The following is a 27,766-nucleotide window of genomic DNA, read 5'->3' as shown; positions in this document are numbered from 1 at the left end:
ACACACAATTACAGACACACTCTCCAAAATGACACCGAATCGCACACCGGAATCTCCCGAATACGAAAGAGAGAGCGCTCAAATTCACCCACTGCCCCCAACACGGCCCCGAGCTGCTTTCTCAGCGTCTCAATCGAAAGACTTGCGCGAGCAGAAAAACGACGAACCGTCCTTCGACTAGGCAAACACATACACGCCTTGACGAACACAGATGCCTCGAAGCAGTGGTGGTAGTAGTCGATGTTTTCGACGTTCGACGGTGTTTTTTCAGCGTTTCATCACAACCAGTACAGCGGCATCGATTTTGGGAAGGGGAAAGCAGCGTCCGTTCGTTTGCAAGCGAATCTCATCGTTGCGATGGTGCCTTCGTGCTCAGACGCGTTTCAACAGCGAACCGGTACGGATTTACCATCCCCGATACGCAAGTCGCCGAGCCCGCTAACGGAACCTGTGTATTTGCGCGCGCGTGTATACGCAAAACTCCCGAAATAAGGAGCAAACGGGCAGAGTTGGACGAACCACTACAAAACCGAATCAGATATACAGTAAAAGTGTGTACGAGCGAAAAACCGAGAGACGTAAAAAATAAGAAACAAAAAAAATACAGAAGCAACCCACAGCAGCAGTGCATGGAGTTGAAAATGGATAGGAAGATCAGAAACCATCAGTGACCGATTCCGGGCAGATCGAGAACAACGCGAAACTGTTACTTTTTGTCGCCGCTTTGTTCCCCTAGAACAGTGGAAAATATATTTAGGTGTGAAAACAAAGTTTTTTTTTGTGATAAACTTTCCAAATCTGAAGTGTTTCTCTCATTGGAAATTATTCATTCTGGTGGAAAACGTGCGGGCCCGGAAAAGTGTTTGTGTTACTTTCTCGTCGGCGAATGAGTGTATGTGTTCTGTCAATTAAGCTTCTCTTTTCGGGTAAAAAGCATTAGAAATTAAACCCGTAAGTGGTACTGTCGGTGAATTTGTGCAATTTCAGAAAAAGGCGGACTTCATTCCACAATAGAGGCCAATGCAGTAGTCGGTGGGTTGTTACTGTTTCACCGAAATCCACAGAAGAAAATCTCCAAATTGATAGCTTCCGAGCCGCATTCGGAAATGCGGAAGTGATGACCGTATAATTAAACGGTCGGGTGCAGACAAATGAATGTAAGCGACGCACGCAGAGGAGAAGTGCTATGTGCGAGGAGTTGGATGGCCATTTGTGAGATAGATAACACGTTCACTACGCCGAAGTACAAGTGCACAGTTGCAAGCTAGTTCAGTTTCCTTGTTTTGTTTCTTTTTATTTTGCCCATGTGAGTTAAGCTTTGTACAATCACTTTTTGATAAGATCACTTTTCTCGTTGTTGTTATAGTTAAATTAAAAGGAGAGAAGGATGTTGTACTAACGTGACGAGAAGTTATAAATAACCAGCAGATATTTGTAGAACCTGTTCCGTTAAAAAAGGGTTAAACATAGAGATTTTTCTAAAAACTTTCAATTGATTTGGCGTCAACAAAAAGCATCAGACGGACTGTGCATTGAAGTAGTTAGTGAACAACATGACTGCATAATTTACATTTTATTTTTCTTTCCGTGAAAACAGCAAACACATTGTGACACATCAAAATGTACCACGGTTTTTAAGTGCCCAAAATTTCAAAGTGTTCAGCAAAAGATAAGATTTTTAAACGTACCCACGCAAAAGTGATGTCGCTAAGGTGTGCCCAAACATAGCAGCAGCGACGAGAAAAACATACTACAAACACAAACGCATACCGCAACGGCAGCAAGGAAAACATTATTTCACTTTCGCCGCGCAGAAAAAAAACCTACAGCTCCTTTCCGTACCTAACCGTTTACATACCGGAACACTTCGAAGCAGAACCGGTGCAACTATATTGCTTGTACACAGTCAGCAGCGTTGCAACGCCGAAGTGGAATAGCGTTTTCCCTTTCAGTGCTCCAACCGTCAGCAGTCTTCGTGGACAACGTGTGTCCGTCCGTCTCTCGTTGCCCGCCCGCCCATCCCGTTCTCAACTGCATCGAACCCGTGAGAGACAGCTGATGATGGTTCTTTGTTGTTTTGGATTGATGCTTTGAACAACAAGTAAGTAGGAAGAGTGCAACGGGAGACGCTTTTTAGGGATGCTTAGTACTCGGGAAGGTTAGTGGTGATAGATGACGACACTTACGCGTCGCGCGCAGTGGAATGTTTTGTTCGTTTTTTTTTTTTTATTTGTTTCCTACTACCGCTGATGGCGGATGTACTGTACATCTCGAACATTTGCCGAAAACAGACACACGAGAGGGTAAATTGTGTTTACGCATCGGTGATGATAGATTAAACCGTCTTCAGCGGGGGAAGGTTAGAGGATAAATGCCAAGCAACATGAAGGCTTCAAAATTACCATTCAGTTAGTTGTGCGATGAAATCGCTGTGTTTGGTAGCAAAGCAAATCTAGCTTGTTGAACATGGTTTCACAATCAAGAACTCAAGCAACGATGTGCTAAGAACATCCACTTAAACATAACTAGATCCTACGTGAAAGTGAAGCAAGTTGTAGATTGCTCAGCCTCACACAATCATTATCAAAACCAGACGCTCTGAGACGTGAAAAATGGCACGAACGCCAGCTAACTGAGTGTCGCGCAAAAAGGTGAAAAACGACTTCTCGTGACTTTCGTTTGCGTTTGACGGTGCCGCATGACTCACTTCTGGAAGTACCAGTAAGCGATTCGAAACCAGAAAAAGAATCCTAAACTTTCATTTTCCCTTGCACGCCAGACGGTGTTGACTGCAATCCTTCTTTGTCACTGGTTGCTTGGTTACTGGTCGTGCAACCACCGTGCATTCAACGCGCGATAGCTATGGAAATTTGAAAAAAAAAATACCGCTTTTTGCAACTATCTCCGTACACTGGTGTTTGAATCGACTGTCCGAGGCGTACGAATGGCTGGTAAGGGTTTAGATACAGAGCTGCTTTGTAAAGGCGCACACACGGAGAAGTCAATAGCCGGGTCTCAGCTGTCCAGTGTACTTCCCGGAAGTAGCTAGACTCGTTTGTCCAAAGAGCGACTTTTCAATTCAAACGTTTGAGATTTCCAAACGTTTTTGTTGTAGGTGAGTGTGAAATAGTTTACCTTTACACTTTTCCTTTCTATCAAAAACCAAATTATACATGAGCTGCATTGCTTTTGTTTCAAAAGTTCACTTACCATAATTCTAAACCTAAGTGAACACAATAACAACTCATTGAATACTCGTTAAGCGTACGCTCATAAGCTTTACGCTCTCGCAAAAGGCGTGCAAAATGCATAGAGGCGCGCAAACAAAAATGCACGATAAAAATCGAATAGAGCGGTGCCTGCTGCTACCTAAAAGCAATCTCAACACTAATCAGCTGTTGCTGCAGCAGTCCAGTCGTGCTTGCTACGGACGGATAGTAACGAATGGGCCCCCAATTAAAACCATACCTTTGCGGACGACGCACCAGCGATAGTAGTAGCGCCACACGGCGGACTTCCTGCATTCATTTCCACGTGACGTCTACTCGCGTGGAACTTCCACCGACTATGCACAATCCTGTTTCTGGCCCAAGCTGGTTTGGGGTAAGCCAGGGGTTGGGTAAATAGTGGCAGGTAAGTTGCTCGTAAAATCAACCCTCCACGTACGCCCGGCTTACTACAGGGCTCAAAAGGGAGAAGAAAAACTAGGAAGTAGAAAATGAAACGTCAATGCACCACCGTAGTGGCCAGGAATGAAATGGCAAGAGGGAAGGAAGAAAGGAAAAATAGGAGGGGAAATAAACACACGCGCGAGCTGTACCGGCTTTCGTGATCTCGTGATAATGGCCATAAAGCGTCTCGGGCCTATGCCTAAGCCACGAGGTAGCCACAGTTGGCTCCGTTGCAGCCCTCTTTGACAAAACGGCAAACCGAACGACCATTTCGTGGAAAGCTGGTGAACAAGAAGAAAACATTCCACCCGCTACAGGCGATCCAGGTTGTCGGTTGTTGGTTGTTCGTATTCGGTCGGCTCGAAATGGCCACCCGTATCTTTGAGGCGAAAATGAAATGCACTTTTTAACGCCAAAATGCCGGCGGTATCGTTCCCCAAGGAAAGTGTTCATAGATAATCTGTTGTAACAAAAATAAGAAACGGTTCATCCCAACGTACCCAAAGGGGGGAGGGGAGGGAAGGAGGTTGGCTCTTGCCAGCACTGAGCTGGATGAGTAACGAGAGAAACTTGTACCACGCCGCTCACCAATAGCAAACAAGCAACGCCGCCGGCAGCAAACAGTATCCGGGAAAATGAAATGAAAAAAAGGGAAATTCTCTGCAACGGGATTTTTGTACTGTATGAAAATGGCCCGAAGCAAGGCCGGACAGCAGGCAACGTTCCTCCTATCGAGGGGGATTCACTTTCGCCCTTAGGGTCTGTGTGGTGAGGCGATGCGGATTTGTGTAAGATTTATTAAGTCGAGTTGGAATTTGTTATGTGGCTATTCCTTTGCTTGGTATGCATTCCGGAGACAACAACTCATTTGATAGTTTTTTTTTTTGTATTTTTAGAGCACTTCAGGCATAATAAGAGACTATGCATACTTACGATAAAAAACTACTTTCGTGTTACCCTTTTTCCTCAAATATATTTTATGCTCGACAATGGATGTTGTAAAGCTAATACCATTTACTCGCCATCCAAGTGCAGCCTGGGGAGGAAAAGTCCGACCCGTCGACTTAATGCTTACGCAATCGCTATAAATCGATCATTAGTTTGTGTTCAGCCGCTCAGTCAAACCTCATCATTTTCAACAATTCAACCAACCATCTGTTTGCGATGCCATCATTTTTACACAGTTTTCTGCCGCTCTCAAAATTATTCCCTTAACCGATGACCAGCACTCCCGCAGCTTTCTCATGTAACGACGCGTATCTCTGAATTATTCATTGATGTTCCGTCATCTTTATGCGCACACGCGACTAGAAAAGAGGACTGAATTACTCTACACTCTACTACACCCCCCCCCCCCCTCTATTTATACTTTCTCAAAAAAATAGTAATAAAATAAATAAAAGGTTCATCCGTACACGCCCGTGCTTTACACGAAATAATAAAATCACCATTAACGATAACAACAGCTCTCGACCATATCGCTGCAGCCGTGAGGATTACGTTGAGATGTTGAACGAAATTGATGAAAAAATATGCAACCACAGTCTACGAACTACTACCAGGGACCGAAGGAACCTAAAACAGCACATAAACACACATTGGCGGCATACACGCGCTCATGCACACATTTTGTTATAAATGCTTCCTTCATAACAGTTTGATATGTGCTGGTTGCATGAAACCATGGCAAAAGGCCCAGAGGCAGTCAATGTTTGTGGAAAGAAAAGAGAAATTTGGAATTTATTACCAGCCGAAAACGTTTGTTCCTGCTGATAGCACTCCAAACCCGGGCAAAGAGGTGCGTCTTTACAAGACCACCTTCAGTTTTTGTTTTCGGTGGTCCCTCTCCAAAGCGTACCCCCGTCGACCGTCACCATCGACTGCGGGTACGACTGCGCAACGTATATGGTCAACCGGTATCATAGGTTTGTCGTCCGACTTTTCATTGTTTGAACAACAAACTGTTGCCAGTGAACGAAATCGAAATCAAAAATTCAAACGGCTGCATCGTACGACAAACTAGCCCCGATTCGAATGCAAAGAAGTATGTTCCGAAGAACGAGAACGAATGTGGGTCAATGTGCTTGGGGCTCGAGGATTAGAAAATCCCTCCAAATGCCATTTTCGGTCTTCAGACAGCACGGAGATGGCAATGTGTGTCAAACGAAAGTGGGAGTGAAAGAATTCCTTCCAGCCGCACGACACGCTTTAGCATCGGGAATGTTAGGTCTGATCTGAGTTCGGGAATGATTGCGTGAGGCGTGGAGAAATTCCACACTAGCTGTCCTTGCCTGCATGTGGGTCACACATAAATAAATATCACCATAGCGTCGCGCGCGCAGCAAGTGGATAGGCAGATCGAAGAAAGTTTTCAGTACGCGCCCGTCGCCCGGCCGTGTGTGGGTTCGGAGATACGAAACGTTTATGAATCGATGTATCGCGTGAGCATGTGTGTATTTGAATATACAATCTAACGGAATTAAGCCGATTGGCTTGGAACTGAAACGGCAATCGCACTGCGTTTTGTTAGTACATTTTCCAATACCTAAATGATGTACGTTGTTTTAAAGCCATGCCCTAATGTGTAGTTTTGAAGCAGCATATTCACAATAGAGTAAAAAGAGATATACATCCACACTGTACGCACCTGTAATTAGACAAGAGAAAAAAAGAGTGGTTTAAAATACTGTGAAATGATATTTCAAATAAAAATTTGAGCACTGAATACAAAAAATTATACCTTACATTGAACGTTTGCTCAAAAAACAATAATGAATTTTATGTCAAAACTCTATTTCGTCAACAATGGCGTTAAAAACAATTGTTAAAATACATTTTCACACGATATCGGTATCAAAATGATTTATAAAATATTTTTAAAATCAATATTATTTAAATCCATCATTATATTGACATATGGATTATCAATGTTTCACTGAAATTTACTTCCAAATTTTGAAATATGAAGTCGAACATGTATTTGTTACCATTGAGGTTGAAACTACAAAAGGTTCCAATAAAGGATGTTTTGAACATACAGTTTCGGGCCAAAGCTCAAGACTTATTTATTATGAAGTGAAAATTTCACCAATTCATACCGATTGCGGCAAATTACTCTTGCAACCCGTCTTGCGAAAAAAAAAATGCCACCCGTGTTCAGATAATTGACCGTTCGCAAAAAGGAAGACACTGAATAACGACAAAAAAAAACTTGAACTCATCGCTGACGTCAACCGTAACGTAACACAAAGTTCATCCCGTAATCATCTGTTACGATCTTTACTGTTTAAAACGGCCAACGCCAAGCTCTGGTTCCGTGGACTCATGTTTTACAGGTTTTTAAGTTGAATGGTGGAGAAAATTCGAAACCGGGTTATAAACAAACCAGCTTAGAGGTATTAATAGCTGCACCCCTTCTGTACACCGAACTACCAACTAACGGCTCGGTCCATCAGCACCATTCGACCTTTCGGATGCGTTTTTCCATCAAAATCAAATTTTATTACATAAACCGAACGGTTTCCAATAGCTCACGTTGAGAAATGACAAATAGCACGTTCCATTTAGAGGACAGATCAAGAAAATTGTTGCTCAATAGGATGGCATAGCCACATCAGCCTAGCAGCTATAGTGTCAGCGGTGCATTCAAACCGAAACCACACAAAACCAGTTGGGTCAGTTTGACCGACTCTAAACTAACACGAAATTCGCATTAGATACGCTTTTTTCACTCACCATTTAACGCTTGACAACATTGTACGGAATCAAACGACGATTGCAAACCATCCAGCTTAAGCGTTCTCAATCGTTATTTTGTGTGTGGTGTTGTTCCACATTATCAGCCGAGCGTGGCTTATTAGCCAAGAAAAATTAAGGCCCCAGTGTCTGCCATTTGCAATGGGTCACACAAAAAGTGTGTGAAATACTTTGCAAACCATTTGCACAGCCGGAAAAAGCCACCCGTTGTCCCCCACTGCTCGGGAGCGAACTTCATTTAACCACTCGCGTAGTTTGTCTTTCGGGGCTGCTTCTTTAATTTCGTTCACGCCATCGCCTCCAAAAGTATCATGTATTCGATAAATTTACAATTAAACAATGCACTCTAACATTCCCAAATTCGAGTGAAACATTTCGAACTGAAATGAAAGTGAACATTTTCTTCCGATTTTCCACCCTCAACCACAAAGCGCGGAGCGGAGCGCTAAATTGAAAGCAAACGCCCGATCGTGTTTCAAACTGCAACATGGAAAAATAGAGATAAGAAGAAACTTCAGCCAATGAAACATTGAAAGCATATTACTACCGATCATCTACCTTTCCATTCCGGCCATAAAAATGAGATACTCATTTACGACAATTATACCCAGAATTCGAGCGTTTTCACACGATCACGGCTCACAATAAAACGATTGAAGAGATTGCCATCTTCTTGCCACAATCGGCAGATGCATTTCACATTTCATCAAATCACTGCGTACTTTGATATATAGATATCGATTGGAAGTGTTTTTGCTTTTGTTTCCCGATTGGCCACAAAACACAAAATGGCTTTCTAATGATGTGTAAAGAGACACATTACCCATCATTGCATACCGATCTAATGCATCGTCTTTACGATCGAATAATTAGCAAACAGTAAAGTGAGGTGAAAAACGGCGCAAGTGCTCATTTCGTGGGTACGGTTCCCCGCTTTCTTCTCCAGCTGCGCATGTTGGACCGAATCTTGATGGAAGCGGTACGATTTCGGGACGCACAACAGAGTCTGAAAACCGATCAAAAATTACCGCCGATTGGACACTGTCACTCGGGAGGGGGCGCCCAGACGTGTTGGCAGATGGTCGGCTTGATTTGAATCGGTTCTCTCACACACAAACCACGCAAGCGTCATCGCATGGTGGAATGTGAAAGTTGCGTAGGATTGGCCGTGCAAAGCAGTGCGTTGCGCTTTTTTTCCTCTTCCTCATATTTCCGTCAGTGTTTTCGTGAGATGGTGTGAATTTGTATTGAACTTCTGAACTGATGATGATTGGCAGCTTCCCGAACACGAAATACTGTTGATGCTAGACGTTAACGATTTAAACCACACGCACAAAAACACTCCCATACTTTTATAAAAGCCCACCAGCCACACATACACACGCACACACACACACACACACACAATCCGTAGAAAACAACGCATTTTTTTTTCAGACATACTTGGTTGTTCTGCACCGTGTTTACAACACTTCAACAAGCGATTGTGAACTCATCATTCATTTTTTCAGCTCACTAACGACGCCATCGACGGTAGGGGAAGTGATCCATCGATATACTTCCTCTCCTTCAGGCCGTCGTTGGGGCAAAGCTAATCGTTCGCCCGAGTACGTCGTTCCCGGCCCGGTCCCCCCAAAAGCCGACACAATCGCGCCCCAACCGCAACCGGACCGGGACCGGCCCGGCCACAAAGATCGCACCGGGGATCCTGATGCACCCGGTGAGCTGCTGCCGACGACACCGCTGAGCAACGTTTCGCCCATCGCCAGCTACCTGCGGCGGGCAGCGGCGGCCGCCGTTCCCCGACGTCGTACCAAAGCCAAGGTTCGCTACGGGCCCCTGCTGCCCATACTCGCCTACTCCGCTACGCCTACCGGTCCATGCACCCCGGACGACTTCCGCGTGAGTGCCGACGATCCTCAGTGCCTGGTGCTTGCGCAGGGTGTGGGTGTGTGTGTGTGTCTCTCTCTGATGGTGTTAGCTTTTATGTTTGGATATTCTGTATGATTTTGTGGTTTCCGTGTGATTTTGGGAGTATGTGTGTGTGTGCTTTACAATTTCTCGCTTTCAGATTGCATTTATCTCTGCCCGGAATAAGGTTATCTTCCCTTTTTTGATGAATGATAATCAGGTATAACATTATTTTTCAAGCGATTACAAAGGATTCAGAAGAATCACAACCATCTTTCCTAGACATTTGTGTAATCCTAATAAGATAGGAACGGAATGGCTGAGTTTGGTTGAAAGCCTTTGCTAAGACATTCGGATTTGTTTCAATAATGATGTAAAGCCAGACGGTATTACATCGCCCCAAGAATCTACAAAACTTTCTCCACCGATCGCTGCAGGAAGCCTAGTAAGCCACAGGGTGTGCGGAGATACTATCACCACAAAGTTGTGTAAGTTGTAAATTTCATTCCATCAACTTCACGCAATGGGACACTTGTTGTGTTCGTAAGCGCTTATTTGATGCTCTTAAGTGAATGGAAACGCGCCGGGTGTGTCATCAATAAAAAAACTATTTACACCAGTACTACCAGGGCGAGGTTTTGCAAAAGAATCCATGGCGATTTTATTTAGTTTGAATCTCACATTACTCATCGATCGGTTTTCGCACCGCGAATAGTCGATGCGTAGCAGATGGGGTTAGCGCATCCGCTACAGTGTGACGCATCTAGCCCCGGCGAACCGCAGCCTGGTTGCGGGCACAGAAGGACTGCAGGGCACCGGACATCGGCTTGGACAGGTCGTACACTTCCCGCACGCCGGTGGTCGGATTGGTGATGGTCGCGGTCGCCGGACGTCCACGGGCCGCAGCGATCATCCTCGGCAGCGACTGGCACAGGCAACTGTTGTAGTCGCTGCACGAAATCTGACGAGTGTAGGTCTGGGCCGTGGCGAACGAGGCCAGGCAGGCGATGCACAGCAGCAGGATGCCGAATAGCTTGTTCATGGTGGGTTCGTTTTGGAGCGGGCGAGGAGCACGTCGAGCAAAGGTCGGGAGAGTCCGGAAACTGAATGAATTTCCCTGTGGCTCGGTGGGATCTTTTTATATTGACGGTAGAATTACGCGCCTTCCGAGAACACTTTGCCGCGGCACACTGGCATCCATTATGTCACGCATTGCACGTCCACCGTCTGACGCATGAGTGTATAATGCTGAATAATTCCATTCAGGGGTTGAACTTTACGCGCAAATAAATAACAAACGTTCTGATAGAGCAGCAACACAATCGGGTCTTTATAGACCTTCATTGTGTGCCTGGATCTGCTATAGCTACCGTTTTCGTCTTACTTTATCGAAGGTAAACGCCTGATACATTATATTCGTGCATGTTTTTGAACATGTACAATCCCAAAAAATCCCTTTAAAAACAATGAGGGCAACTGTTCTGTGCCTCAATTTTCCTAGATGCCGGATATCAGCACTTGTCTTATCAGCAAATCAACAAAGTCACCACAGATATTTGCAAAGAGTAAGGCGATTTTTTAAAAATGTTGCAAAAATGTTAATGGTCGTGCCTGGAAAAATGCTCTCTCCTATAAATACAATCCATACCCGGGTACTTCACTTCGTTGCATCTGGAATCATTGCGGCAACATATTTGCAAATTGTCACCTTGGTACAAATAGGCTTATTGTGCACCCATCCCGGAACTCGTTTCGCTTCGACCAAAAGGTTAGTCAGGTGAACCAACGAGCGGGTATAAAACTTTCGACCGATTATCAACTCAACCAAGTCGTCTTCGGAACTTACTGGTGAGCCTCACGCCCCGTACTCTGAGCAAGAACGCAACGTTTGGTACAGTTCTACTGCCCCCGTATTACCAAACCCCCGACTACCGACTACTCTCCCCAACAATGACTAAGTTCGTCTGCGTCGCACTGGTGCTGGCCTGTATCGCTGTCACGACCGTTCACGGTCAGTTCAGCACAAACGTACAGTGCACCTCGTTCAACGACTGCATCTGCAAGCTGCCAAAGATCATCGGAGCGGTGGCCGGACGTACTGCTACAGCGAACATTCGCAACCCGGCCAACGGTGAGGCGTACGTGCTGGACCTTTCCCGACCATCGCAGGCCGTCACCGACTACTGCAACAAGCTGAAGCAGGGACTTAAACCAGCAGTGCCGTTCAAGGCTATCAATGCGTCCAAAGTTGCCCGTAAGCGTTGTGCATTCACATTTCCTTTGATTGGTGGCACGAAGAACAATTTAAGAAACATATTTTAATCTGCATGATGGTTATATTTTTCCCACTTTTCAACAGAGGTCCAAGCTCTTCTTGCTCAACGTATGGCTGCAATGAGAGGTTAACTGGACTGGACGGTTACGCATTTTTCTCGACTCGGATTAACGGACAATATATGAACGATGAATTTTCGGACTAAATCTGCAAAGCGCCAAATCATGACTGATCATTGCCAGACCATCGGCCCGTTAGATGTTGAATACTTCTAATAAATTAATACCATTGGCATGGGTTATTAAAAAAAGAAACTGCTTTGAATATCTTACAAACTAAATCGTTTTATTGTGCATTTAATTGCTCCTTTAACTGGACCCTGGCTGTAAAATAAACACAATCCCAAGCTCCATATTCAAAATTAATTCTACGCTCAGGCAATTTGCATTCCAAATCAATTTTCCCAACAAACCTTTGCTAGCTTTTCTACCATCGAAAGCAATAACCCTCATTTTTACAAGACGCTACTTTGCGCTACTACCAGCGGGTTGTAAAACAGTGACATCCAATTGATGCTATTGCGGCTCAACATCGTACTTCTTTGTCACCTTCACCGAACTATCACTTTTACTTTCCTTTTCCACGATACGTTAATTAAACGTGATCATTAACTAATCGGTGCTGCCGGCCACCGTCAGAAATGCCAGGAAACGTGGACAGAAGTTGTGGAAGGCAACGTACACGACAAAGAAGGCAGAGCGGGAATAGTTGACCCCAACCAACAGCGCCCGAGCCGCACTGAGTGCCGTTTCTCTTACCAAACACTTGTGAGCAGCAGCGGGGAGCGACTGCCAACTGCCATGGAGAATTGCATTCGAGTCGCACTGTCGGCCGTTGCGTGCAATCAAACCGCAAACCCTGCTTGCAGGGGAAGCCGGGGGAGCACTGGAAAAGCCCGCCTTGAGTTCCTTATTGACATTGAACACATGATTGCCGTTCCCGCCGTCTCCCTTTCTTTATCGCCATTGGTTTGATCATGAAACGATTGCGGAAGGCGTCTCGCGTGGATAAGCTAACACGACGAAGAAGCTAAACGGGTGTGGGCAAGACATGCGGAAAAACACGTGCATACACACTTGCTGTTGCTGTGAATGAAGACAACATACTCGCAGCGAACGCAGCGTGCAAGGGCACTAACTGGGAGCGGGAGGGATGGAGCAATGGTAAATAAAATGCAACTTGCGGTTTTGGCAGCATCTATCAGGGATAAAGAGCAGCGGCGACGTATCGTTTATGATGGAAAGTGATAGCCTCTAAATTTCACAGCTCAATGAGCAAGTTCATGACACTATTTCATGCAGCAATGATACAAACTAGCGGTTTAGGGTGTACTTCTTTACAGAGCACATAAATCTCCTGCGGTGGATGTTATTTGGATTGTAAATAAGCACTGTAAATGAGATATTTGCATAGATTTATCGTTGGTTTAGAGAATCTATAAGCATGAAAAAAGATTCTGTTATTTGGGAGTTATTATGTTCCACGCTTAAATAGAAATAGAAACAAAGACAATACGACTGACCGCTAAAAATTAACTAAAGTAAATAAAAGCAGTTAACAACGTTTTAAAGGATTCTAAACCATAAAATGCAATCGTTTAGTACAAACTCAACCGTTGTAGCGTTAGCAAATGCTAGAAATTTGACAACAAAAAAGAAAGCACTTAAGAAGTGGCCTGCTTTATGAAGACATCAGTTGTGTTTATACAGTCAAGTATTTGTTTTTTAATGCTGAAATGCGTTTTGAATGCGACACACGACGGCATTTTTTTTTCCGGCAAAAGTACAAAAGCCCCCATACTGGTACTCTTGCTATGACCTACATCGCTTCAAAGCACAATTACGAGTCTCTCCCGTATCATTTGCTCCCAGACACGAACCAGCCTAGCGGTCAAGTTCGTTTCGTGTTCTGCTGCAACCTCCGAGATACCCACGTGCCATCGTTTTATCGCCACTAAAACCAGACGCCACGGATGATTCGAACAGCCGACTCTCCAGCCAGTAGCTTCATATCGTGATTGCAAGTCCCGTAGCTTCCCAGAAGATGAAGAAGAAAAAACGGAGCTATTGGTGGCTTCAATCAAAACCGAGTTTTTTTTTCGGTTGGAAGTAACCTGCCACACTCTATCGGCCGTGCGCAGAAGGCACAGTTAGGCTTAATGAGATTACGATTGCTGAAGAGAGTAATTATGATCGCCACCGGGAACATGAATAATCCTCGAGCCGGCTGAATGGCTCCGGTCAAAATAAACCGACCGACCGGCGTAGAGCAGCACGCCGACTGTATGATCCGCCCTGTGGCGTACACTCCCCCCTTTGCGCAAAGCAGTGTGTATTATGGTGCGCGTGTGGTCAGACAGACAGACTAACCTGGTTCTGGTAGGCCATCTATTTCTGGCTGCGTTGTGTTAGTGTGTGGGTTCGTGCGTGTGCCATAAAAAACTAACTTTAACTAACTTTCTTTCTTTTTCTCTCTTCCACTCTCTCCGTTTCTCGCTCCCTTTCGAACCGACCGGGTGCCCTCTTCTTGCAGAGCTTTAATAAAATGGGCCAGGAGAAATCTTTGCCCTCCAGATGTACCTCCGCACATGACTACCATCATCACCACCATCATCATCACCATCACCATCACCACACGAGCTCGTCCACCTCCTCCACGACCTCGTCCGCTGTGCCGTCCCGCTCACCGTCCACCGCTTCGACGACATCGTCCGCTTCGTCCGCATCGGCCGCTTCCTCGTACAAAAGCGTCGAGCGGCAGACCAAGTACCTCAACGAGCATCTGTACATCAAGTCCTATCTGGACATTGAGGAGGAGGACCGCAACGCAAAGCTGCTGTTCCAGAAGGTGCGCCCCGGTGGCATACGCAACTACACGCCCAAGATACTGTCCGAAAACCCGAAGCAGGATTTGGATGTTTGGATCTAGCGACGGTTGCAGCTAGTTGCTATACTAACAACAACATTTCCTTGCACCGCGGTCTCTTGCAAACGCCTCAGTGTGAACCCGTCTCCCGGCAAACGTTCTCCCGGGTGCACCACTTTCGGCAGAATCAACTTTTCTGCAAATCAACTCGCACCAACAAGACACTACGACACAACAAAAGAAAACCCCCGCAAAAAGACGCCATCAACTTCCAGCACCGTGCAATGGCTCTTGGACTCGCTTCCGTAGCGGCAGTAGCTGGAGGACTTGCGCACACCCCTATCGCACTGCTCACACTTATACCACTTTTAGCTGTAGGAGTCAATTACTATAGATACCAAAGTGTGGATCCGGAGACGAATCCCACCGACCAGCAAACGGTAAGTTGCCACCGCTAACCCACCGCTACACCGTACATGTGCGGGGTCGATCGTAACGTAACACACTTTCATTGTTCCGTTTGTTTCGCAGCTAAGACGATACTATGACTTCGTCGTTATTGGGGCCGGTTCGGCCGGAGCCGTCGTGGCATCGCGGCTGTCCGAGATCGGCGACTGGTCGGTGCTGCTACTCGAGGCTGGCGGTGACGAGAACGAGGTAACGGATGTGCCCTCCCTGGCCGGTTACCTGCAGCTGACCGAGTACGATTGGAAGTACCAGACGACGCCGTCGGCTGACCGGCGCTACTGCCAGGCAATGATCGGCGACCGGTGCAACTGGCCGCGCGGCAAGGTCATGGGCGGCTCCTCCGTGCTGAATGCGATGGTGTATGTGCGGGGCAACCGGCTCGACTACGACCAGTGGCAGGAGCAGGGCAACGTCGGCTGGGGCTACGAAAACGTGCTGCCGTACTTCATCAAGTCGGAGGACAACCGGAACCCGTACATGGCGCGCTCCCCGTACCATGGCGTTGGCGGGTATCTGACGGTGCAGGAGGCACCGTGGCGGACGCCACTGTCGGTCGCCTTCGTGGCGGCCGGCCAGGAGATGGGCTACGAAAACCGGGACATTAACGGTGCGGAACAGACGGGCTTCATGCTGCTGCAGGCGACGATACGGCGCGGCAGTCGGTGCAGCACCTCCAAAGCCTTCCTGCGCCCGGTGCGGCTGCGCAAGAACCTTCACATTGCCATGAACGCGCACGTCACGCGCATCCTGTTCGACGATCAGCACCGTGCGTACGGTGTCGAGTTCGTGCGTCACCAGAAGCGGCAGTACGTGTTCGCGCGCAAAGAGATCATACTGTCGGCCGGGGCACTCAACACGCCCCAGATACTGATGCTGAGCGGCGTGGGGCCAGCGGATCATCTGGACGAGCTAGGCATTCCGGTCGTGTCGGATCTGCCGGTCGGCGACAACCTGCAGGACCATGTGGGGCTCGGCGGTCTTACGTTTCTGGTCGATCAGCCGGTCACGGTCAAAACGTCCCGCTACAGCTCCGTCCCGGTGGCGCTGGAATACTTCCTCAACGAGCGCGGCCCGATGACGTTCCCGGGCATTGAGGGGGTCGCGTTCGTGAACACCAAGTATGCCGACCCGTCTGGCAAGTGGCCCGACATCCAGTTCCACTTCGGTCCGAGCTCGGTCAACTCGGACGGTGGCCAGAACATACGGAAGATTTTGAACCTGCGCGACGGCTTCTACAACACCGTCTACAAACCGATCCAGAATGCGGAAACGTGGACCATCTTGCCATTGCTGCTGCGGCCGAAAAGTACCGGCTGGGTACGGTTGCGCTCGAAAAACCCGTTCGTGCAGCCGTCGATCGAGCCGAACTACTTCGCGCACGAGGAGGACGTGGCCGTGCTGGTGGAGGGCATCAAGATCGCGATCAACGTCTCGTACACGCAGGCCTTCCAGCGGTTCAACTCGCGCCCGCATGCAATACCGCTGCCCGGCTGCCGTCATCTGCCCTTCATGTCCGATGCGTACTGGGCGTGTACGATCAAGCAGTTTACCTTCACCATCTACCATCCGGCCGGTACGGCCAAGATGGGACCGAGCTGGGACCCGGGCGCGGTGGTGGACCCGCGCCTGCGCGTCTACGGTGTGTCCGGATTGCGCGTGGTCGACGCAAGCATCATGCCGACCATCATCAGCGGCAACCCGAACGCACCGGTCATCATGATCGGCGAAAAGGCGGCCGACATGATCAAGGAGGACTGGGGCCGACTGGTCGGCTGGTAATGTCCGCAACGCTATGGAACATCCCGAACCCGGAATCGTCCGGAAGCTGAAGGAAACTTAACTTAACTCTAGCTAGTCAAATAATCACACACTCGACACTCGTCGATGCTCTGATACAGGCAAAAGTGTGCGGCAGAATGTGTGAGTGTTTTGTAGTTGTATTATATATCGTGAGCGTGTTTTCCACATGGGTAGATCCGCCCCAAACCCTCCGAGACTCGCCGTGGTCGGGGTGGGTTCGGGTGCGTTGCAAAAACTGTGAAGTTTTTTGTTTTAGAAAAATTTTTACAATTTCATTTGGATAACCTCAACTCACCCGCGCGATGCGCCCAGTGCAGATGGATAGGGTAGCAGTAGCTGTAGCAGTGGTGGTTAGTGGTAATAGAGACAACTAGTGATCCGTTTGCTCGATAGCCGAACGTGCCAGATCGTGGGCATGCGTATGTATGTGTGTGTGTGTGTGTTTGTGTTTTTCCAAATGAAACATTGTTGTAGAAATAATAAAAAGGGTTTTGTACAGTGTGGCGTAAGGGGCATGTAGCAGGGACATAAAGTAAGGGTGTAGCGAAAAGAAACAAAAAAAACTAGTAAGAAAAACAACAGCTAAGCGTCCATAAGTGTTGAAACAGAATAAATCGTTCTTATGTACATTGAAAAACACGAAACAATCTGAAATGGAGCAAAAAAAAACCAACAAATAAATGGATTTGATAGTGAATAAATGATACCGGCTCAATTCAAGCTTCAGTAGACGTTCCAATTAGTCTTCCGTGAAGAAAATATCACTGACGTAACCCCCCGAAACAACAGTACGCACGATGACCCCGTTTCATTTTCCTGACCAATTCACCTTCGAACGTGAGAAGAGAGCGGGCCTCCGACTTCATTAAATGCGCCCAACAAATCACACCAATTAAAACTGAGCTTCAAGCACTAGAGAAAACGAAAGCCTGATTAGCCGTACGATCCACATCGCCGTACGATCCACAGAAAACGAAAGCCTGATTAGCCGTACGATCCACATCGAAAATGTGGGCCATACGTATCCGCTACACTCTAATGGATGGTTCGAGTTTCGTTTGAACATTTCGGTACGTGTGGAGGTGTATGATTTTCACCATTCATAGTTTGAGCTGCTCCATAGCTAGGCATTAACCGCATAATACCGACCGAGCAGGTGTGCACTTCGTTACATATTCTAGCGAGGAAAAGCGTATGTGGTACGTTTTCGACGGTGAGCATTTATTGGAACATCGAACGCACGGCATTATCGCATTATCAGACGCACGGAAGGCTACCTATCAAAGCTCTATACAGGGTTTTCCAATTGAGTTTAGACTAGCCGCATTCTTTTTTGGAATAGTAGCATTAGATTCTTGACTAGCATCCTCTATTTTTGATTACGAGCAATGGATTATTGACTAGGAGCAATTGATTTCAGCAGGTCCTTGCATGACAGCCTAAGAGCGTCGCGTTTATAACACCCGGTGTGACAAATCGACTTGAATAATAATCTCTGGATATTATTTAATTTCATCCGCTCATTAGTTTAACGTGTTTGTTTTACTACTATATATCGTACACAAAATAAGATATATTTTATCTGATAGGTTTTTGGTGCTATTGTTTTGATTTTATTCACGCACAATACAACACAAAAGCACTTAACGGCTGAATTGAAATATGCAGTAGTGAACACAAAGGCATAACCTAACCAAAAGCTAGATTAACCTTCGTTTCTATGACCAAAAATACACCCTCATCTTTATGACCACCTACCCGGGTAAGTAATACATTTTATAAGGGAATTTGTATTTTTATTGGTCAAAAAATGTCTTATTCAATTAATTCTATGCAGCTATAATAACAATATTTCTTTTTATTTTATAAATTTATGAAGTATGGCTGTTAGTTACATAAATTGAATGCATATCAATTAGTTCAACTGACACTAATACACCGCCATTTCTTCCTGACTGTCGGTGCAATCATTTCAATCTATGTGACTTTAGAAGAATATTAAGAGCTAGAAAACTTTTGGAATAGATTCTATAAATATAACTACATGCATTGCTATACATATCATTACAAAGTTAGCGACTAATCGAAACCAAAATCCTTTATTGTATGTGTTACCTACCCGGGTAGGTGGTTATAGAAGTAAGGGGTAAAAGTTGATTTTATTTTTTAAAGCACATTTCAAAAAATTTAAAAATTCTGAATTTTTTACCACTTTTGTAAAACATGTTTCTCTAGGCATTCTAATTTTTTTGGATCGGTTCGAAAATCCTATAAAAAGTTATCATAAAAAGAATATGTAAAACATACCCGGGTAGGTGGTTATAGAAATGAAGGTTAAGCAAGTTTTTCAGAGTGACCATATGTAGTTCTATCGATTTTCGATCGAATATCGGTTTACAATTGAGCACACTAAAACTCAGTTTTTCTAACCAAAAATCAAATATTTTTCTAAGTATTGACCGTTCAACCATAAAATTGGAATTTAATAAAATTTATGAGTGAATATAAAGTTGTTTAAACTGAAAATTACCGAATTTGATTTAGGTTTCCTACCGATAACCTCTAAAAACAATCTGGTCACTCCGCGCCAGCAACCGGTCTGTTGAAATCAATTGCTCCTAGTCAATAATCCATTGCTCGTAATCAAAAATAGAGGATGCTAGTCAAGAATCTAATGCGACTATTCAAAAAAAGTATGAGGCTAGTCTAAACTCAATTGGAAAACCCTGTATTGTCGTTTCTATTGTCTTAAATTTCACGATGCGTCATAGACTACACAGTCAAAAGCAAAGTACTGATAAACCCATTTCGGGCAACGCTATTTTATAACACAAACACGCGTTTTTTTAGAATTTTGTAAATTAAAAAGATGTACAGTCTTTCCCCGAGTTATGCGGCACTCGACTTGTGCGAATTTTTAGTTTTGACAGTTCATACGTCAAATTGGAAAATTTTCCTCCAACAATTTCTAAATAAAATAATGTAGTTATGCAAAATTTTTTAAATCGCTCAATTCTACACGAACTGTATGAAATAAGCAATAATGCACATTAATTTATTAAATTTAATCATATATACCCTTTGGATGGTAATCCATATTTTAGCTGAAAAACATAAAGACTGGGGGACATTGCCCGTACACGCTAGTGTAATTTCGATTTTCACTAGCGCATATAGCGGCGGCTGACCGAAGCATATTGCCAAATAATTTGGAGGCGCTTCAGAAAATATGTTATTTTTCCATATTTAATACTTAATTGGGATGAAAAAAGTTTTGTAAAAGGTAGATGCACATGTCTTGCACGCATTGCATCTATTTTCATGACAAAAAAACGATGTAAAAACTTCTTAATCTTAAGATCCAGCACGACCATTCCCCAAAAAAAAGCTTCTACCAGCCGCCGCCGGATGCACTAGTGAAAATCAAAATTACACTGGCGAGTACGGAAAGTGTCCCCCAGCCTTAATATTTGAACTACGCGACATCCGAAGGCGAGTTGTCCCTGGAACGCATTATTCACGTAACTCGGAGAAACACGGGGGCTCAGAAGACTCGCATTCCCAGTTCACGTCATTTGTTCGTTACATATGTATTTGGAAAAGGTAAAGTTGCTATAAAAAATAGCAATTTCCAAGTGGGATTCAGTTTTAATCCGCCTAAAGGTATACAATCTGTGAACCTTGTATTTAATGCTGTGTTCATTAGTTCATTCGTTATGCAGAGCTTTTCATTCATCCGAATCGGGGCTTTTGAAGAAAGCTTTGCAACCATGAGGAACGGCAAAAAAAAGTATCTAATCAATTGAAGAAACCTAGTATGGAAAATCTATATATATAAAAATCTCGTGTCACGGTGTTTGTTGCGAGCAACCTCCGAAACGGCTGGATCATTTTCAACGAAACTTTGCACACACCTTATGGTGGTATGAGAATAGGTTTTAAGACTTAAAAATCGTTCAGATGTTACACTAAACTTAATTTAATAATGATTTTCTAACTCTCATACAAAGAGCAGGATTGTTGTTGTATACAACACACAGCACTTTGACACTTGGTGCCTGGCGGTTTACACTCGAAGATCGGATCCTGAGGGGATACGGGCACGATACAACTATCCCAAGTACAAAGCAATAATGGAATATTTTAGTTTTTTTTTTTTAATAACTCAGTTTGTCGGGCCAGCTAGTAAATTATAAATACGTAAGTGTAGTTCCATAATATATGAGTGTAATTTTGTTAGAAAGGATCAAAAAGGTCTATTCAAATGCATAAATGAAATGAAATATATTTATATGAACACCCTAATTCTTCCCGAACCACTCCTAATCGACTTAAGTAATAAAACCCCAACATTACAAGATAAGCTTAAACAAAGATTATAAAATAGCATTTCTCAATTAGCTTCAACGATAACTCAAAAACATGTTTTAACATATCAACAAAGTTTCGTTTAAAAAACATATGGTACAAAAGTGTAAGATGAGTTTCAATGTTTCTTTAATTTACCAGTAGAACAGGATATAAGTAAACATCAATCAATGCTTGTTAATGAAAGATATTGTTCCTTGACACTTGTAAAGCATTTTAAAATTATAATGTTATAATTATGGTGATTATGAATAGTTCCATTTATTCAATCAATAATTCTACTTGTTGATTGATGAAAACTTTCTTCAATGTTTCGGACATATGATACGATCTGTGCAGCGTAACAAATTGTGCAATTCACAGCTGTACATTTCACCCGTGATATTTCGTGCGCATTCAAATTATCCCATTTACAAACTATCATTAATTGCTAGTAGGGTTGCTGTACATGGTTACTATCTGAGTCTACACTTAATTCAACTCATACGCTTTCCATTATTAGAGTAACAACACACCTCAAGGTTAAGCCACCCATTGACGATGACTCGCCCAATATTCCGGTGGACACACAATGGCGAGGGTAAGCAAGCATGCGTCCGGTTCCGAATGGCGATCGCATAATCCTGTACTGCAAACAATTACATAAGAAAACGTTTCCACCGTGCGTGAACGTGAACAATGTCACATACGGCCCACCAGCAGGGATCGTCAGACAACCGTCAGCGAAGCTTACCGCGGAACATAACGAGAAAATGGAGGAAATGCAAACCACTAGCGGACGGTTTCAAAATAACGAAAATAAAAACACTCCACGCTGCTACGCTTCTCAGCTGCCACTCCTTTTGACTGACATTTGAATTCGCAATAGGTACTACTTTGGACACTTTTGGATCCGGAGGGCACCTTATTCTCTTACCTACAATGCGATTAAAAATAACCACGATCGGAAAGAGCTGCCTGATCGTCTTTGGGAGTATTCAGCCTTGCATAATCTTATAGAAAGTACACTATTCAACCATGAAACAGATCTTATCCTGTCTGGTAAATAATATATTACGCAAAGACAGCTTTGCAAATGGCAAAAACATTTTAAAAATCACTATTGCTAGTCAGTATTTTTTTGACAAAATGTAAAACTGATTGAAAATATTTACAAATTTCGCGTTTCTGTTACAACAAAATTTATGATATTCATATATTAATTACTATTTAAAACCCTACATAACGAAAGCTTCCTCTAACTATTCGAAGTACAATCTTCAAATTATATTTAATATAATTTTAAGCTTGTAAATAATTATCCAAAGCAAACGATCCTCCTCAGATGCAAATAAGAATCACCCTTTCCATGTTATTCAAATGCTAGCTACTACGTCGAAAAAATGCAACCCCATTAAATCGCTCCTGTCCGTCATGCAACAAATGTTGATGCGATAATAATTGCGAAAGGAAACATAAATCTATCCCCGGCACGCCACACATTTCATCAGACACGACGCGGACCTCGCGCTGGCCGCCCGGGACTGCTGTGTTCTCGTAAGTGTTAAACATTTCAAGCTCCAATTGTTTTTGCCTCCACCGTAAGTCAATCAATAAACCACTGAGGTAGCTAGCTAATAAGGGTTGGAGCATTTGATAGCGCCAAATAGCGCAAAAAGGAATGAATTTGCCTCCTTTTTCCCACCGACCAAATGAGCGCCATGGTTTGAAAATGATACATACTCAAATGCGCGATAAAATGGTGCCAACATCGTTTCTAAATTGAGTGATATTGAAACAAATGCATCAAGTTGTGTAAGCATCTAACCTTGTCGTAAATGATCATTTTAAATTGTACTACAACAAACAGACTAACGTTTTGAGTAAATTAGCAGAAGAACTAACTATATCAGGACAAGATATTTTTAAAACAAACCATCCTTAAGAGGCACATTACAAAAGTTTCTTTTTCTCCTGAATCAAAAACAAACAATCGCATCAAATACACTGCTGAAAAATTGAATTTATCATTGCCTCATCGACGGTACATCCAACTGCACACCGTTCGCATTAATGGCGATCGCGGATTAATTATCGCCTTGATTACGGCACCGGCACACTCCAATATCTATGATTAAATCGTTAATATCGAACCGTCACTCGGTGGCACACTTCGTCGCAGCAATTAGCGTGACAGCGGTCCGTTTTTCCGGTTGCTTCGTCTCAGTAACCATGCATGACACATAGAGACGAAACGAGGGGTCACAAGCGTAAAAAAGAAAAGAGAATCGAAACCAATATTGCTATCTGATTATCCATGCGTCGGAATACAGGTGAGAGAAGAAAAAAACGCTTACCATGCGCACATCCTGACTATACGGAGCGATCATAATGTGTATGCTTTACCAGCCAACCCGCTTCACCACACCCCATTCATCAACAGACTCGTAAGGCTACACTAGCTATTACCGTATCACGGGAAGCGGCCGTTTTATGACGAGGATACGGCACACACTCCATGCGCTACGTTTCTAGTTGCATTATGCAAATGATCTCGGCGGCTGACCATGCCTCTCCGCACACTCCATTTTCGTACAGAAGAAGGAACGAACGGGCAGCTCCTCCGATGGGAACAGCTCTTCCGTGCGCCTTCTACTGTGCCGTTTATCCTTCACTTTACATCATGCGTTTGATTAGTGCGACGATATGCTTGTGCGTACGTGCGCCGACTCATGCGCAAATTGTGAAGACCACCAGACGCACACACGGTCGCTTCATAATGCCCACTGGGAAATATTTTGTCCCCTTTCAGTAAGGTACAGACAAACTCCATCCAATGGTAACTCACCACAGTAACTCTGATGGGACCTACAGAAAACGAAAGTAGCACACAAAAAAGTACGCGCCCCTCACACAGCGTAACGCGTCAACAACCCATTGACTTACATTTGGCACCGATACTAAGCTGACTACTTCCACCCCAAACAGAGAGCGAGCGTCGTTTCCATGGCTCTCATTTTCCCTTTCTTTTCCCCTTTCTTCGCGATAGCACCGTCTGCCGCGGGCAGATAACGGACGACAAGCTTCAACCTGACCCACCTGATCTCACCGGAGCGCACGTGAGCAGCCCCGTAGACGTAATCTTGCCTGCCGTGGGCCTGCCGCCCCACTAAAGCGAATGGAAGGCCGCGAACGCGTAATCATAGATACTGTGCGCGATGGTTCGATGGTTCGGGTTTAGCAGTTTGCCGGTTACGTGCTCACTTGCTGTGCGCAGGAGAGCATCCCCACACAGCGTTCGGACACTGTTAGCTGGTCGGTTGCAGCTGCATGCACTGGGCAACGGGTTGCAGCAAAGCAGGACGGAACGGGCGGTTCAAACCATTGCGTCATCAGCCAACGACCAAAACGCTCGAACGCAGGAGAGCAACGAGCATTGTGGCGATGGTAAATTGGGCAAAAACTTACTCGCATCCGATGGACGCAGAGATGGAGTAAACCAAAAGGTGTGGAGCACTAGCACAACATTTTTACAATCATCGCTTCTAATCAGAGCTCATTTGAAGCGATTAGCTCGCATTTTCAGTGCGTACAGTATTGCACACAATCTGCGCATTGCACTGTTTGCGCTTCTTCCGCTGTTTATTCTGCCGTGATAATGTGGTGCATAAGCGACGAGCATGTTCCGTGTCTTTTCAGGTGCCATGTCTTTTAACTACCACTTGAAATGGGCGTTTAATTGCTGCTATCTATGGCTTTCTCACAGTTAGATGCACGCAACGAGTGGTTAGTTCCGACATGCGTTCCACGGGAGGGATGCATAATGAACATTCCCATGGAAGGGAAAGCGTTCGAGATATGTCGCACTAGTGGCAGTCTTGGTAGCAGACTGGAAGGAAATAGCTTCAAGCGATGAGTTAATTTGCTCGAACATTTCAATTAGCCATTTATTGTTTACTGTTGTTGAATGTTATTTTCAGAGTATGAATTAAACCATGTTAGAACGGTTTAACGCTAATGTTTCTGATCAGTACAGCATGCTTCAAAAACAAACATTAAATATGTAGTAAGTGAATCAGATTTCTCCATATGAAAAATTGCAACACTTTCCATTTGCCTTCCATCACTGTCGAATCGGAAAACACATAATTCAATCCTAGGCCACATCGATCAATCAATCTCGTGTACACTTTCTCCAGAACTAAACAGATTAACAGTCCTGTGCCCATCGAGCTTTATTAAGCCCTTAACAGTTAAGCTTCTTTCGTAATGCCACTTTATCCGAGCTACCGGAAGACGGCAGCTGTACCACTTGAAGCCAGCCGCTACCGTCAATATGCCGCTCTTCAAATACTCTTCCAACTCTAACCACAACCGTAGCAAACGCTCCTATTGTGCACAACATTACTTGCCCTTGCAGACTCTCTACCCCCCCCCCCCCCCCCCCCCCCCTTCGCTCAGTCGATCAATCGATCAAACGCCGAAACGCCTTGCCCGCAAGCGTCTTCATCTTGAGCAGCTGTTTGTGCGTTAGTTGCATCATCGTTCAAATTTTTGCAGTTTCATAAGTTGCCTCCGAACACCGCGGAAACGGAACGCCCTGCGAGGGATCGCAGGGATGATGATGTTTTGGAGTTTCCTCCTCTGTAGCGGGGCAGGGGGGGGGGGGGGGATCCTTGGAGCGACTGCCATGAATAACGATTGAATATTAATGTTTGGTTCACGCTCTGGATCAATTTAACGCATTTCGATTCGCCCAATCGATGCTTGTAGCTTGGAAAGCTGAATGTATGAATAACATTAAGAAGCGTTTGTAACGCTTAACGACCCTTAAAAACAACATAAAACTAGAGTTGTACTAATTTGTTAGCACACAAAAAATTTATGAGACAGTAAAACTCGTAATTTTGAGCTTTTAAATTCTTGTTTAAAAACCGATTATCCAACTGACGGTAATTTGCCAAATGAATCCACCCACGCAAAGCTCAAGCAACCGGCAAGAGAAATTGTTTGGATCTCAGCAACGAGAAGCTTCCGACGCTTGCATCTTTTGCAAATATGCCCTCCTTCTTGCACGCCACCCTTGTACACCTCAAGCTCGCCGCGAGGTGCGTCGTACTCGTCGTTCTCCAGACCAATGCACCTCCATCTCTAGCCAGCCCGCTGTCAAGGCGAGCACACGGTGAAAGTGCTTTCGGCGGAATGTGAGCAATATTACATCATCCCCATAAGTGGGTCGAAAACTGAGCGAAGTGCAAAAAAAGGCCTCAGCAAAACGAGCACCGAAAGGGAGAAGCGAAAAAGAAATAATAAACAGAACGACACCCAAGGAAGGAAAGTGTGCACACGCGCCGAGAAGCTGTCGGAAAAGCTCGAAGATCAACCGTATGGCCAGTGCACGGCTTTACCCCGCGCCCCGCCGGGCGTTTCGATCTTGCACGGTTGATTATGTATAAGTGCCATTTGCGCTAGGAAGCATTAGTGTAGGCTGATTATCAGACGCCGTGCAATCATCAACCATCAATCGGGGAGTTTGACGCTAGGAAAAGGATCGATGCCACCCCGGCTAGCTGATTGTGTGACCATTAAATCAGTATGATGAGCTTTTTGCTTATCATTGCAGCAGTAATGAAGTTAATTATTAGATGAGACTTTATTCAAATCTTAACAAATAAACAATAAAAAACACACTATACAATACTTATTTGCCGTTTCTCGCTTCTCGCTGCATTGAGCTCTTTTGGCACAAACGAAGGAGAATACATTTTTTTCTCGTAAGAATGGCCTAGTTGACTTTACATTATTATTTATTTGTTTAAATTTAATTTAATGTTTAAAGGATTTTAATATAAAACAAAACCGATTACGTTCAAAATAATTATTATTTTTTTATTTCGATTTGTAATACAAACAATGAGTTCAATTTTCAATCTTATTAATTATACGAGAACTGTTTTCTCTTTTACCTTTTTCGATTGTTGCACATTCAACAGCTCACCAAAAAAACCCTTAATAGTTCTAGGTGCCAACAAATTCCCATAAACATTATGTGATGGTTATCCCTTCGCATCACACATTTCACCTAATTAGACCTTACAATAAGCCGATTATTTCCAGTTTGTTAGAACCCTAAAGTTTTCATCATGGTCATTACTTTGAATTTTGTTCTTCTGTCTACTGCACCAACAGTGTCAAAAGCTTCCGAACGGAAACATCATTCAAACGCAGCTCATTGCTTCTGTACAAGGGCTCGATGTTTATAGGATTCTACAAAAAAATCTATGGACAAGCGCTCTCTATTATCCACGTGGAAGCAATAATAGGAACAAACCAGCCCGGCAAAATTCACCAAAAAGAAAAAGACCAAGTACCAATAATACCTTCATCCTTCGCTTTGAGGGCGGCAACGGAAAATGGTGCGACCCAGTGCGAGTGCTTAAGTCCGCGAGCTGAAGATTATGTCGGTCATAGTTGGTCGTCAGGCAATGTTTACACACGAGCGGACCGACCGGCAAACGATCGTTAGGTCGCCCGTGCGTCGTCACTCGTACCAAGATGTAACAAACCACCTTTCGTCTGCTGCTGCTACTGCTGCTGCACCTCGGCGAATGCT

The 27,766-nt window shown here is 44.6% G+C and overlaps 4 protein-coding genes across 10 annotated transcripts in view; 3 read left to right on the top strand and 1 right to left on the bottom strand.

Moving 5' to 3' along the window:
- The window catches only part of LOC120952522 (flotillin-2), a 153,738-nt gene that overhangs the window by 69,592 nt on the left and 56,380 nt on the right, over window positions 1-27,766 (bottom strand). The gene's annotated exons all lie outside the window — the stretch shown is intronic.
- On the top strand, window positions 374-14,616 carry LOC120952526 (knob-associated histidine-rich protein-like). Of its 2 annotated transcripts, none has more exons than XM_049607157.1 (3): window positions 374-551; window positions 1,598-2,101; window positions 14,206-14,616. In XM_049607157.1, exon 3 carries the CDS (start codon window positions 14,218-14,220, stop codon window positions 14,599-14,601), a length of 384 nt encoding a protein of 127 aa, XP_049463114.1. In that variant the 5' UTR covers window positions 374-551; window positions 1,598-2,101; window positions 14,206-14,217; the 3' UTR covers window positions 14,602-14,616. The 2 variants fall into 2 exon arrangements, with proteins under 2 accessions (XP_049463114.1, XP_049463115.1); XM_049607158.1 differs by having other exon boundaries at window positions 374-892.
- Window positions 11,058-11,927, top strand: LOC120952527 (uncharacterized). The gene is made up of 2 exons (XM_040371907.2): window positions 11,058-11,592; window positions 11,698-11,927. Exons 1-2 carry the CDS (start codon window positions 11,289-11,291, stop codon window positions 11,742-11,744), a joined length of 351 nt encoding a protein of 116 aa, XP_040227841.1. The 5' UTR covers window positions 11,058-11,288; the 3' UTR covers window positions 11,745-11,927.
- LOC120952518 (glucose dehydrogenase [FAD, quinone]) lies at window positions 14,819-17,526 on the top strand. The gene is made up of 2 exons (XM_040371886.2): window positions 14,819-14,978; window positions 15,070-17,526. The coding sequence occupies exons 1-2, from the start codon at window positions 14,823-14,825 to the stop codon at window positions 16,783-16,785; spliced, it is 1,872 nt and encodes a 623-aa protein (XP_040227820.1). The 5' UTR covers window positions 14,819-14,822; the 3' UTR covers window positions 16,786-17,526.

The sequence above is a fragment of the Anopheles coluzzii genome, chromosome 2, assembly GCF_943734685.1.
Source record: "Anopheles coluzzii chromosome 2, AcolN3, whole genome shotgun sequence".
In the NCBI taxonomy this organism is placed as follows: domain Eukaryota; kingdom Metazoa; phylum Arthropoda; class Insecta; order Diptera; family Culicidae; genus Anopheles; species Anopheles coluzzii.
This window is presented reverse-complemented; position numbering and strand designations above follow the sequence as displayed.